Source organism: Chinchilla lanigera, unplaced genomic scaffold (assembly GCF_000276665.1).
Source record: "Chinchilla lanigera isolate Chin_1 unplaced genomic scaffold, ChiLan1.0 scaffold00112, whole genome shotgun sequence".
In the NCBI taxonomy this organism is placed as follows: Eukaryota; Metazoa; Chordata; class Mammalia; order Rodentia; family Chinchillidae; genus Chinchilla; species Chinchilla lanigera.
This window is the reverse complement of record NW_004955513.1, coordinates 324,837-339,276: the sequence shown is the minus strand read 5'-3', so window position 1 is coordinate 339,276 and position 14,440 is coordinate 324,837. Positions and strand designations below refer to the sequence as shown.

At 56.6% G+C, this 14,440-nt stretch overlaps 1 protein-coding gene across 1 annotated transcript in view; it reads right to left on the bottom strand.

Moving 5' to 3' along the window:
* The window catches only part of Hmcn2 (hemicentin 2), a gene marked incomplete in the record, with an annotated part of 130,718 nt that overhangs the window by 94,931 nt on the left and 21,347 nt on the right, over nt 1–14,440 (bottom strand). The window contains 10 exon segments of the mRNA XM_013506721.1: nt 319–432; nt 795–922; nt 1,350–1,491; nt 2,460–2,732; nt 4,362–4,483; nt 4,939–5,083; nt 7,626–7,889; nt 10,280–10,400; nt 11,179–11,285; nt 11,568–11,739. Of these exon segments, the coding sequence (XP_013362175.1) occupies nt 319–432; nt 795–922; nt 1,350–1,491; nt 2,460–2,732; nt 4,362–4,483; nt 4,939–5,083; nt 7,626–7,889; nt 10,280–10,400; nt 11,179–11,285; nt 11,568–11,739 (1,588 nt within the window).

Sequence of the window (14,440 nt, the reverse complement as noted above, 5' to 3'; positions counted from 1 at the left end):
AGGAGCCCAGGGCCAGAGCAAGCCCTCTCTTTCTCCTCCCCTCCTCACCCATCGCACTGGCACTGTCACCGTCACCATGGCTGAGGACACAGAGCACAGCCGGTTTCCAAACACCCAGAGACACCAAGCCACTTGCCTGAGGTCACCCAGCGAAGCCAGAATTCAAACCCAGAGTGGCCCCGATGCCGGCTGTGTGGGCTCCAGCTCGGGTGGGCGTGCAGACGGCTGGACCCCACGGCTGTCCCCAGGCCTCCACGTGTGACCCCGTCCTGGGAGGCAGAGCCGACCCCCGGTCCCTCTCCCCACCGCCCCACTCACCTCGATACCAGACGACCCGGGGTGGGGGCACCCCTGCGGCCGTGCACCCCAGCACAGCCTCCTGCCCCACGGCGGCAAGCACCATGGTGTTCACAGCGGACACCGACGGGGGCTCTGGGGGCAGAAGGGGCGATTGGGCCACCCCACCAGGGCCCCGGATGGAGGCTGTCAGTAGCTCCTATGCGCCCCTTACCCCATCCCGGTCCCTGGACCCCAGAGCAGCCACGCCAGGCCCCGGTGCTCCCTGTCCCTCGGCCTGGAAGGGTGTTCAAGTGTCACCTCTTAGACAGGCACCTGGGGCCCCATCCCTGGCCCCCACCCCCACCCTGTCCCTCACATCACTGCTCTGGGCTGGTCATGGCACCTTCTCCTCCAAAAGCACCTTGGTCTGTGCCTCTCCATCAGAATAAAAGTCCCTAGATGCTCAATAAATATGTGTGATGGGAAGGGGGAAGAAGGAAGGGTCTCTCGAGTACCTGTGTAGTACAGGGTGACCGTCTCCTCATCTGTGCCCACTTCATTAGCAGCCCAGCAGGTGTAATTCCCGGCATCCTCTGGGGCTACTCCCTGGATGATCAGGGTTCCCTGGGGATCCACACGGATTCTGGAGTCGTGCCATGAAAACATGTCAGGTCACACAAGGCTGGATCCACGTTCATCATTCACAAATTAATCAACCTCAGTAGTGTCTATGCTGATGGCTTACCCTGGGTTGTTGGCAAAGCACTGTATGTAAGTGGTCATTTAATCTACAAGGCTCAGAGAGGTAAGGTGACCTACCCCGGGACACACAGCCTCAACAGTAGAAGCTGGATTTGAACACAAGTCTGCTGGACTGGAGCCTGAGCTCCCGACCACCAGTGCCACACTGGGGTACAGTTAGGTTTCCAGAGAGATGTCGCTCCTGAGCCTCAGGTGACCCTGGAGGGAGGTACAGCAATGCCCCTCCCCATGTGCAGATGGGTAGACCAAGCCAGCCCTGGAGTCCTCATCCGCCTGCTGCAGCCCCAGAGCTGTGTCCCGGACCTCACCTGCCGTCCTTTTGCAGGGCGAGGCCCTCACGGTTCCAGGAGAGGTGGGGTGCAGGGTACCCTGAGGCTGAGCAGCTGACCTTCACCTCCACACCCTGGGAGAAGCGCTGGGCCCTGGTGTCAATGCTCACCCGAGGTGCTTCTGCAGCCCAGAGAGAGGACAGTGGCAAGGGCTGTCAGAGCCGGCCCAGGGCCCTTCCTTGTGCCACCGCTACCCACAGGGGCAGAGGGAGCCAGGGTCCAGAAGGGACCAGACCACTAGGGCCTGCCTGAGTGCTGGCCACCCACATCCTCCCCGAGAGCTGCTGGGAGGGGCCGCAGGGGACACCAAGCAGCCGCCAGGGCTGGTAGATCTTGTCTCCGGGGACCTTGGGGTGATCCCCAAGGCCTGCCCTAAATTCACCACAAGATGAGGTTCCATCCTAGTCCATGGGGTGCTCACTGGGGCGGCGAGCTGCCTACAAAGCCTGGAGAGGCGCATGCACCCTCCCTGCCTTCACCACGCAGACATAACCAACAGATCTCCCACCAACTGAGCCAGGTGGAGCCTCAGAGTCTGCGCAGTGCACCTCAGGCAGCCGACCCAGCACCGTGACTCGAGGAGAGACCCTTGCGAAGTTGCCCACTTTCACACCTGGCAGGACAGCACCCGGGTGGGGGTCTGTCTAAGCCTGGGCAGACCCGGCTGCAGCCAGGTCTTTGGACTCCAGATGGCAGCTCTTTCCGCTGCCTCCTCTGCTCCCATCTAGCAGTGTCCCTACCCAGTGCGTGCTGCTCGAGTGTGACTGCCCGTCTCCCAGACTCAATCCCTGCCCTACACACTGGGCTGGAGAAGGTTGACAATGGAGGGCTCCGTGTCCTGGAAACAGGACAAGACACGGAGGCCAGCTCTGCCTACAGCAACAGGCACTTAGGTTAGATGGGAGGAGGGACTTCCCAGCAGCAGGAATCACTGGGCTTGGGTGAGGAGGCTACAGAGTCCTCTCTGCCTGACGTTTCAGAGCACATTGGAAGGGCTGCTGCCAATTGCCAGGGACAACATCCCGGCAAGTTTGGAGTTTGAGGTACATGCCAGGGAGAGGACGGGGGCAACAGCAGGAAGCACCTTACCTCGCACCAGGAGCCAGGTGGACGCCCTCGTGGCCCCGTTGGCGTTGCTGGCCATGCACTGGTACCGCCCGCTGTCACTGGGGACAACCGCACTGACCTCCAGGGACAGATTGGCCAGCTGGGTGACTCGGCCCGTGGAAGCAGGCAGGACTCGCCAGTCCCGGACCCACGTCAGATTGTAGGGCGCATCACCTAGGACTTGGCAGGATAGGACAGCGGTTTCCCCTGGGGACACGGTCACGTTGGGGGCAGGGACCAGCTGCGGCGGTGGATCTGTAGGGACGGGATAACAGGAGGGACTGCCAGGCGGAGGCGGAGGCACTCATCCCCTATCCCTCTGGACACACACCGGCCAGCACAGCACTCAAGCAGCATCTGCTCACCACACGGGGACTCCCCAGGGAGAACTCGCGTCCCCACCGCTGGCCGTCACACACCCTCGTGGAGCTGCAGAGCGTGCGTGTGCTTGTGTTTTCCAAATGACAGCCAAGTGCAAGATTAACCCACCCTACGTGTTCTTCACACTCTCAGAGCCGATAATGCCCCGCTGGGGAATAAGCTTGGGAAACAGCCAGCTCGGGGAGATCGTGCTGCACTCCAAACCACTCTCTGTCCCCACAGCAAAGCTATTTTGAGAGGTCAAAATTGAGAAATAAGGTCACTGTCCCAAAGGAGCTAGGAAGAGCTAGCTGAGCTGCTACATGGGCAGCAAAAAGCCAGAAGGGACAAGGTCAGAGACCGCCTAAAAAACACAAGGGCCTGCGACCTGGCAGAAAGAGCTGGACCCAAGCGGCTCCCCCACGCCTGTGTGCGATGCCCACACAGCCAGCGCCACGGCCACTAAAGGATGTGACACTCCCAGACGCGGGAAAACCTGGCTGTGGACAAAGTAAAGCAGAAGTGAGACATCGCCGTCCATGCTGCTGGGTGGGACCCAAGAAACTTTATCATAAAAGCCAACCTATTGTTTTCTGGAGATACACATGTGATGTCAGGAGGATTACTGTTGAGTTTTAAATATGGAAAATATGACCAAACTTAGCAACTGCTAAGTCTAAGTCATGGGCACCCCAATTCCTCATACCATCCGACTTTCCATCCTCATTTCCAAAATCCCACCTTCACCCGGAGGCACTGGCCTGCTGTGTTGGGTGGCAAAGAACCGGGTCACTGAACGCCCCTAGGATATCACTGTGTTTTTGTTAAAATGCACACACAGGGAGAGATCTGAAAGGAAGTAGATCGAACACTGGATGGCGGAATTACAGATGGTTTTGATCTTCTATGCCGGTCTAGAGTTTCCCTGTCTTCCTACCAGGAGCATGTAATGTGTTAGACTTGAATGTAAAGTTGTTAAATCGGGTTTCTCTACAAGACGGCTTAGCTTTGAGATTTTTAAACAACAAAGCCAAGGAGCTGGGGATTTAGCTCAGCGGCACAGTGCCTGCCTGGCAAGCGCAAGGTGACAAGTTTGATTCCCGGTACCAGAGAAAAACAAACAAAAAAAAAAATTTAAAAATTTAAAAAAATAAAAAACAAAGCCAAGTTCATTTTGAGATGATTGATAAGAGTTTTGCCTCCAGAGTGGGGACCCTAAGAGGGACGGTGACCCACGGGAGCCACCTGCAGCTGGCCCAAAATCCAGACCAAGAAGTCAGGGCGGGACTCGTGCCAGCCAGCGTGACCCGAGCTAGAATCCCTGACCTTCCTCCGGCTGAGACCCTCAGGTCACCAGCGGGTGACACAGCCCCAAACAGCCAGCAAGCAGGTGGCGGCATGAACAGCCACTCGGGGTAAGGGACAGTCCCCCGCCACTGGGTGGAGACTCGTAGGGAGGAAATTGCTGATGCAAGAGCCAGAGAGCAGGGTGAGAAGGGTCCACAGGGGGCCCGAGGGACAGACCTGTGACGACAATCTGGGCCCTGGCCCGGCCGGCCCCAGCACTGCTGACCGCTGTGCACTCGTAGGTCCCCTCTTCGGCCTTGGAGGCCCGCGGGATCTCCCAGCTGCTGTTCCCCGACTCCCTGATACGAACAGCAGGGGGCACAGCCCCAGTAACCCGTCAGGACCCCAGCTGCCCCCAGCCCTCAGGGACCCCAAACCCTGCCGGGACCCAGCAAGAAGAGGCAATCAGCCGAGGACACAAACTGCCACGTGCTGTGTGAGCCTGAGCGAGGCCCCTGCCCTCTCTGACCCTGGACTCCCATCCACACGGGGAGGTCCTTCCTGCCCTGGCTGCGCTAGCAGGACCCAGCATGCATGGGCTGGGTTTTCCAGGAAATAAGGAAGGCCAGCGAGTCTGGGGCATCTGCCTGGCAGGAATGGGGGTTTCGGGGACCCACTCGCCCCCATCCCTGGCCATGCTGCATGTCCCCGGGGTTGGGCTGCCCAGGAAGACAGGGACCAAGCCCGGGTCCCTCTCCTGCCACCCTCTCCTGAGCCTCTCCAGGCCCCAGAGCCCTGCGGCGTGGTCGCTCACAGGAAGTGCCTCTCCTCGCCCAGCCGGACCCTATCGCGGTGAAGCTGCAGCCGGAATGGGAGGGCGCTGTGCACGGAGCAGGAGATCAGCAGGGGCTGGTGCCGGTAGCCGTGGACCCGGGCTGGCATGCTGACCAGGGGGGCACCTGCAGGCAGGACCAGTGTGCAGAGCCCTCCAAGACCCCCCAGCCCACCCTGCCACGCACAGCGACGCGGAGACCCGGAGGGCCAGAGCAGGAGAAGAGACTCCAGCCCCAGCCCCAGCGCTCTGCGGTCACCAAATGCAGGCCCCGCACCCCACTAGGCCTCAGTTCCACCTGTGCAAACTGGGGCCTCCTGGCCCTGAAGGCATGGGGTGGTCTTGAGGAGGCAGTGAGGGGTGGTGTGGGGAGCCACACGGGGCCCCCAAGTCCCACCAGTCATAGCTCAGCTGCCTTTTGGGTTTCTTTTGTTTTGGTTTTTTGTTTTTTGAAGCAGTGTCCTGCTATGTACTCCAGGCTGGCCTCAAACTCGAGGCAATCCTCCTGCCTCAGCCTCTCAAGTGCCAGGGCGACAGGCATGCATCCCCAACCATCCCCAATCTGCACTCCATCTATGGAGCCAGTTCTGACATCGTGAACCCTGCTCCCAGACTGATCCGGGCTCCCCTGAGAGCGGATGGGGCAGAGCCAGCGCCTCTGTGCCTGCAGGGTCAGTTCTCCCCAAGTCTGTGGTGGGAAAAGTCTTTTTGTTTCAAAATAAGTTCAGCTGGCAAGGGCTGGGAATGCAAAATTCACATGAACTATTGAGATAAAACAAAAGACTTCAGTGGAATCTCAGCTGACGTTGAGCCCCTGGGGAGGCCCCATGCCCCTCGCCTGGGCCTGGTCTCCCAGTGACTCCGACTCTCTCCTTGGCGGTGGGGGAGGTCTGAGAAATTCCCTGCGGGCTCCAGCACCCTCCTGCCTGTCCGCCAGCACGGAGAGGGGAAGGGATGCTCAGGGTGACACAACGCCAGACCTCCTCAGAGCCTGGGGGCTGGGAGGGCGGCTGCTGGTGACATCATGCTCCAGGCTGCCTGCCACCTCCCGGGGGAGAAGGGTGTTGGACTGCACAGCCACGTCCTCAATGTCACAGCAGCTGCCACTCACCCACCCACGCAGGCGCCCAACAGCCATCAGGCTCCACCTCCCGAGCTGAAAGGGCCCAGGGACCCCAGGTCCACCCCACACCCGAGCCCAGAGCCCCCGGCCTGAGGCAATCTCCCACTCCCCAAGCCTGGAAGGCGGGAGGAAGGAAACTCCGCACCACATCCTCCTCAGGCCTGCCCCTTCTCATGGCCAGCCACGGTGGAGACTAAACCCAGAGCTAAACCCTAAACCCTGGGTCTGTGCAAAACCTCAGGGAGAAAAACCGACCTCTCCCTGCTGGTTCCTTCCTGCAGCCTCCACCTCAATGCCAGGAAGGGCACAGCCAGGGAGGCCTCCAATCGCCACCCCTTCAGGGCACCATGGAGTCTCAGGATCAGAGCCTTCCTCCCCGTGTCCCTTCGGAAGTGGGGAGACTGCTTCTTGCGGGGTCTCCCACAAAGAATTCCCAGGGGTCAGTGGCACCCAGCTCCAGGAGAAGGGGAGCGTGGGCAGGAGGAAGGCACAGAAGCCCAGTGAGGAGGCCGGGGGCCAGGGAGTCCAGAAGCCCCCTGCCAGGGCCAGCGGTGGACCTGGAAAGCTAAGGCGTCCACCTGCCCTCTGCGAGCCGCCTGCCCATGTGGGGAAACCAGGCAGAGCTCTGCGTGTGGGAAGCAGCACAGCATGGCCAAAGGTGAGATGACACATGGCCTGCTCCTGCAGGGGCACGATGGCCACAGCCACGTGTGCAGAGCTGGTGTCAGTCCTCGCATCCATAAATAGGGACGCCCCTCACAAGGCGTGCAGTAACCCTAGGGAGCCAGCACCCGGGCGCTCGACCCGGGACTGGCCCGTGGGAAGAGCTCGCCATGGTGACTAGAATTAGTACCCCTGAGCTCTGGCTCATGACAATGGCGATGATCACTGAAACGTGAGTACCCACATCTGCCCTGCCTCCTCCCATGTGTGCAATGCCCAGCACCACACGGTGGGCACCGAAAATGAAAGTTGGACAGTGGGTGAGTGAGTGGGGGATGGGGGATGGGGATGGGTGCACAGATGTATAGTTACTCAAAACAAATGACAGATAGATGACAGATGATAGATGGGTGAGTTGATGGGAGGAAGGGTGGATGAAGGGACAATGGGTAAATGGATAGATGGATGATGGCTGGTTAGATAGATGGACAGACAAGTAAGTGAGTAGGAGATGGATGGATGGAGGATGGGTATCTGGGTAATTAGTGGATGAACAGATGAGTGGATGGACAGATGAATACTTTTTTTTAGACAGGGTCTTGCTATGTAGTCTAGGCTGGCCTCAAACTCATGGCTATCCTCCTGCCTCAGCCTCCTGCATGCTGGGATTACAGGCGTGCACCACAACACCCAGTTTCAGATGAATACTTTAAATCTCTAAACTGAGAGCCTCATCTGGAGCATCCGAGTATTTAGCACAATGCCTGACAGGGAATAACTGTCCAGAGAAGTTGAATGAGCAAACATTTCCTAATCTAATTAATCAGGGAAGACATCCAGGAAGAATCAGGACTCTGGAAGGACGAAAAAGCCTACCACATACCTGGAGCCACCCCACTGTAGGAAACCCCGGACACGCGAAGGAGGGAGTTTCCCTCCTGATCCTTGCCCTTCACTTTGAGGTAGAAGCGCTCCTTGGGGGCGTGGAAGGGCGCCCCGGCCCACAGCTGAGGAGTGGACTCATTGGAAAGGGGCTGCACCGGCAAAGTCAGGAGGGGCCGCCCCGAGTTGTGCGAGAGCTCCACGGAGTCCAGCCGGCCGGGTGCCTGCAGGCCCGTGGCGTTGATCACCAGGGAGATGGGGACGCCTGCAGGGCAGGGGAGAGCAGAACGCGGGGCTGGCACCTGGGTTGGCCCGGACCACACCTCAGGGGCCCAGCCGGCTCGGTCCTCCTGCCCCCGCACTCCTGCTGCCTCCACCGCTCACGCTGGGGGTTGGAGACAGTCCCCGGCGCGGGCTGCTGTCCGTGGTCCTGAAACGCCACTGCGCGGCCGACGCTGGCTTCCTGTGCCTGTCACACCCCTCTCTGCAGACCTGGCCCTCGGGACCAGGAAGGACCACGTCCCCAGCCCCAGCCCTAGGCCCTGGCACTAGCCACCGTCAGACCGGCCTCAGGAAGGGAGAGCAGGGGCACGCAAGCTTGGGGACTCCCAACTCCAGCCTGTCCCCGTGCTCAGCTTTTGTCTGCCTTTCTTCTTTCCCTATCTTGATGGAAAGGGGGCAGCTTCCACCACATCCCCAGAGACGCAGAACTGGACTTGGGTTTCATCATTTCCTTAGATAATTTGGAACCTCAGCCAAGTCTCTTCCTTTCCAGACAGTTGTTGGGATTTTTTCTCTCAAAGATCATTGACAGCAGACAGTAGGTGTGGGCACTTATGTCTCGAGAAGCCTATGTCTTCTGCAGACCCTGAACACGCTGGGGCAGATAAGGATCTAGAGGTCCCAACTCCTCTAAACAGCCAGCATGGAGACGCAGGCCTTGTCCCCACCTGAAATCAGCCAGCGGTGTGTAGCAGCTGCTCCCTGAGCCCAGGTGGCCACTACCCTGCTAGCCACAGACCCCTGTGGGCCCCAGCGTCCCTGGCACTGAGGCCAAGTGGCCGTCACCATTCAGCATTTGCAATTGCTTTGCTGTCTCTCTTCTTTTAAAAGATGTCTTTCTCCCAATCTTGATCCAAAGCAGAGACCCAAGGAGGTCCCACCGGGGGTCATTGTTCACCCACTTCCACTGGGGACCGGCCCCGGGGATGGGCTCGCTGTCAGACCCCGCTCTGTGCTGCATTCAGGATCTCTCTGCGCTCCTGGCTTTAGAGGCGGGGCCATATTTCCCGGCTTCTACCCACTTCCTGCTACTGGCGAAACTAACACAAAATGAGCTCACCGCTGCCTTTCACACTAAAGATGTCTCTGCTGGTGCTGGTGCAGGAACCGAGAGGAGAGGACACCAGGAAGGCACAGGCCAGAAGGAAATCCTGAGGGTCCGGCACATGCTGCTTGGATCACCTTTCAGTCATCCAGAGTGGCCTACCTGGCCCCAGACCCTCCAGCCCCTCTTCTGAGCTGATCCCACCTCTGAATGGCCTTAGCAAGGGACCATATTTTCTAAACTATAAGTTGGCCCCAGATGGCATTTTCTGGAGCTCAGGGAGCCTGACTGTGAAGGACCTGGCTTCCCCTAGAGGAGCTGCCCGGGGCCCACAGCCCCCCTCAGTCCCTGGGGGTGGCTTCCGATTTGAAAACTGAGCCTCCAACTTCAATGCCCCCACCAGGCTACACCAGCCTCCACCTGCCTGGGATGGACACTCACCCTTCAGAGCAAGCTACAGTCTCCTTCGAGAGGAGCCATCAGCTCCCCGGCACCTGTTCTGTCACTGAACTAGCTCCATGTTCACGGGAGAAGTAAGGGGGCTTCAGCAGATGTGAGCTCAGTAATAAGAGACAACTTCAGGGTCCTAGAGGCCTCTAGTGGCTGGGAAGATGCTCTGAAGGTAAATGTTACACATCGCCTGGGCTGGGGCTGATGGAGAGCATGCTGGCTTAGAGCTCAGTTTATAAGATGTGATTGAAAACAGCATGTGTTTAAATTTTTTAAAAATTTATTACAGTGAAAGACACATTGCTATCCGTTCCCCTAAAACCCTCCCCCTCACTTCAAACACACTGATCCCACTGCTCCTGCCACTTTCTGCAGCAGCTCTGGAAATCCTTTTTCCTGGGTGTCTTTAGTTGTGTGGTTGTGGCTGCCTGAATGTTTTGAATCAATTCAAAATGCTGACCTTCCATGGTCATTTTCACTTTGGGGAGGAGCCAGAAGTCACATGGTGCCAATCTGGTGAATAGGTGGATGAGGACACAGCCCCACGTCTTTACGAGCTGCCTTTCCATTGGATGGCGCTGGGCAGCGGTGTTCACTGAATTTTTTACTATACCTCAGACAGACCCTCAGGAAAGAGGACTCCAGAGCTGCTGCAGAAAGTGACAAGGAAGATGGGATAAGTATGTTCGATGTGGGGGGGAGGATTTAAAGGGAATCCACGGCCTTGGGTCTTTTACTGTGATAAATCTTTATAATTTAAACACTGATCATATTTTTTGATCCCTACTGGTACATCAGGTAGACTGGGAGAAGGGCTGAGCCTCAACTCTGCAGGCTCCATGCCAGTCACACCATCTGCAGGGCCGGGGGCACAGTACCTTCCAAGGGCCACTCGATGGTGTGGTTGAGGTCCAGAGAGGGCTGCGTGGAGAAGCCGGCTCGGAAGTCGATGTCGCTGATGCCCGTGATCCTCACCGAGTGGCGGCCGCTGCTGTAGACCTGGCATAGGCCCATACGTTACCTGAGAGTCTGTCTCCAGCACCCAGCTCTGGGGCAGGAGGCCACCAAGTTGGCCCACTGGTCCCGCAGCAACAGCTCCAGATCTCCCGCCTTTGCGGACATGGCAGCTCACCTGCACCCAGCACAGGAGCACAAGCCCTGCTGACCACCCCAAGCTCTCTCTCGAAGCCGCTCTGCCCTTCAGCCCTCCAGCCCCGAAACATCTGCGAGCCCTATCTGCACCGTGCCTCTAACTCCCTCCTCACCATCCCTAGGGCGTTAGAGCTCAGGGCTCAAAGGCACTCAAAGGTCTGAAGGCAGAGGGTCAGTGCTACCCTTCTTTTGCTGGCTACGGCAGCCCTGGACCCAGAGGGTTCCCAGTCAATGCCCCGCTGGCAGGCACTCAGACCACCCTGAAGCAGCAGCCCGCTCCACCCCAGGATGCTCCACAGGCTGAAGCAGCCTGCAGGCCCCGGCTTTCAGCCTCCTGCTGATCACTGCGAGTCCCTGGCATCCCCCCCACACCACCCCACCATCACCCTTGCTACTCTTACACACTCCTCAGTTCAAGCCCAAGCCAGCTTGGACAGCTCCTCGGAACACTGAAGTGTTTCCTCTAGGTCCTTGACTGCTCCCAAATTAGCCCCAACCACTCTGCTTCCTCTGCAAGCAGAACTCTCCTCTGTCCTTGGACCTGGACTCCTGTTGCTACGCCAACAGTACCGCCCAGGTCCCAGGCCCCCCGCTGTCCACCTCCACCCTGCACCGGGGCCCCTACCTTGATGGACCACAGCCCAGGGTGCTTGGGCTTAAAGGCCACCACCTTGGCGGAGTCGGGAATGCTGAGGAGCACGTTGAGACCCTCGTCCTTCTGGAGGATCCGCCCTGCGGAAGCCCCAAGTCCTGCTCAGTGCCCAGCCCAATCCTGGGGTGCCCGGCTCCCACAGCCCAGGACGCTGGCCCCAGGTTCCCAGGGACTGCTGAGAGGGAGGCAAGTATTTTAATTCCTGCCTTCTTCCCCACCCCCACCCCCCTCTCCCCCACCTCATGATCCGTGGAGCCTTGGGTCTGAGCCCCGGCCACCCCGGGTCTGCGTCTTTGTCCCATCCTGGGTTTCCGACTCAGTCCTAGGTCCCCAGAGGAGGCCAGCCCCGGGGCAGCACATACCCAGCGGATCTCGGACTTCGATCTCAGGCCCAGGCCCGCTCAGGGAGATGGTGACCTCCTTGAGGCTGGGGTCGAAAGGAAGTCTCCACGTGTGCTCGCCCCCCGCCTCATGGTCTGTGGACAGCAGGTGCACCTTGGAGGCCTGGATCGCAGACTCCACCCACGTCAGCACCTACAGGGATGGGTGCCCTGCTGTCTGGCTGTGTCTGACCCGCCTGGGCCAGGTCCCCAGCTGGGTGTAAGTTGCATCGGCCCAGTGCGTTTAGGGGCACAGGTGGTGTCCAGGTCACTCATGCCCACCCACTCCCCACCCACCTACACCACGCTTGACCTGGACGCTGTCACCCCTTGGCTTCTCCAGCTCAGCACGGCAGAGCCTGACTCAAGGGCACCCAGAGGGGTCAGCTGGGGGAGGGGCAGAGCAGGGCCCAGCCCTCTGCTAGACACCCTCCCTGCCCTCCTTCCTTCCTTCCTCTTTTATTTATCTATCTCTCTGGTTTATACTGATATTCCCAAGTCAAATTTCACATTGCAGGTTTTTTTTACTAGGTTTATTTGACTATAAACCAAAAAAAAGAAAAAAGAATTGCAAAGAAAGATTACTCAGTGGTTTGAAGTTGGAAGGACAATCCATATAGCAATTTTGAAACTATGTCTCTTATAGAATAAAATAAGTAAAGACGGTAACTTTTTGTTTGCTTGTGATAAAGTCTCACTCTCTATCCCAGCCAGCCCTCGAACTCATGATGTGGCCCAGGCTGGACTCAAACTCACAATCCTCCTGCCTCAGCCTCCCGAGTGCTGCATTTATCGGTGCACACCACCACACCCAGCTGCTGCCAATATGTTCTGAATCAAGATTTTCTCTTATAACAAAACGTAAGAGAAAGCTACAGGTTTGCAATCAAATGAAGTAAGTCTAAAAACCTGCAATATGAAATTTGAACTGGAAATATCAATATAAACCAGATGTATAAATAGAAAGATAGATAAATATAGATGATGTAAAATAGATAGATAATAGGATAGATATAGATGATAGGTAGATGGATAGATAGATAATATGTAGATAGATATGATAGAGAAAGAGAGAGAGAGAGATAGGCAGAGCAGCACTCCAATCCAGAAATCCCAGTATCAATGGTGACTACCAGTACCCACATTCGTTGTAAACACATTCCTCACTGGGGCTCTTTGGAAAAATGGCTAATTCTGGGTTTGAGGCAGGGAATTTATAAGGCCAGCCAGCCAGAAATGCTTATTCTGCAAAGCAAGAAACTGTCAAAGACAGACAAGGACAAAGCAAAGGGACATAGGAAGCAGCCTGAGTCACTCTCCCTAGCTAATCTGGGATAATGTGAGCCCCAAAAGAGAATAACAATTGAAACACACGGAATTATATAATCCATGTCCCCTAACGGTACTCATAAGAGAGGAAAAAAAAAAAAACCCTCAAAACAGTGAAACCCTGCCTGTCCCCGGCAAGTGACCTCCTAATTCCAGAGGAAGGGCTCAGCATGGCTCCTGGCTTTCCAATGGGAACTGAACTTCTGAAAAACTAGATCATCCCTTCTGATGAGCAGGCGCTCTTCCTGGAAGGAAGCCCAACGCAAATGTGGAAGGGATGAGGCAAGGAGGAAATCATTATTTTGCAACCCCTAATGAAATCATCGTTTCGGGCCAGGCTCCTCGGTGGATGCTAATGCCATTAAATGGAAGGCGGATGGGGAACTGGACGTCCGCACGGAGCCGCAGCCTTACCCCGCAGATGGCCTGAGTCACAGAGGGAGAGAGATGTGGGCTCTCGACACGGAGAGCTGGCTGTCACCACCCAACCCACTGATCAAACTTATCATCAGTAATAGTGGAGCAATGAGACATTATTTGCCTCTTGATGGGAAGCAATAGCAACAGCTCTGCACCCTCCTGCCAAGAATGTCAGCCGTGGTCTAACCGGGCTGACGCTCGCTCGGTTTAGGCAGAAATGAGGAGCAAAGGAAAAAGTTAACAACACCATAAGGAAACGATCGGGGGGATTCCAGGGCGTGGGATGTGGTTCAAGTCGATGCCTCTTCAACAACTGTCACCCGAAAAGAGGGGACAGCTGGTTCCAGATCCACAGGGACTTTTTAGACATAACAACCAGACCAAAACACGTGGTATCTGATAAACTCCGGATTGGAAAAAAGCTGCTGTGCAAGGCACACTGAAATTCAAATATGGACCGGGTATCAGATGGTACTGGGGAAAACGATGATTAATTTTATTAGGTGATATTTTAGAGTAGATAATATCTTTTCTTTAAAAAAAAAATTCCACGTCAGGGCCCAGAGGTGTGTAGCTCAAAGGCAGTGATTGCACAGGCGCTAGATTCAACTCAAAGAAAGGAAAAAGAAAAAAATTCCTTGCTAAATTATTTATGTGAAAGGGGTCACGATAGAGAAGATGGGTGCGGTGGCTCACGCCTGTAATCCCAGTGCTGTGGGAGGCTGAGGCAGGAGGATGGCAAGTTCAATCCCAGCCTGGGCCTCTTAGTGATTTACTGAGACTTTATCTCTTCTTCTTTTTTTTTTTTTTTTTTTTTTTTAGATAGGGTGTCACTGTGCAGTTCAGACTGGCCTTGAGCTCACTTTGTAGCACAGGCTGGTCTCGACCTTGCAACGATCCTCCTGTCTCAACCTCCTGAGTGCTGGGATTACAGGCGTGCACCACCAGGTCTGGCTTAACTATTGGCCATCCTGGCTCTAAATCATCCAGCTCTGCCTACCTTATGATCTTGCATGGAAAGGAAAGGGAAAAAGAAAAAGAATTGTCTGAGATTTAGAAAATGCACATGTTTTGTTCATGCTGAGCTGAAACAAGATTTGTGGCAA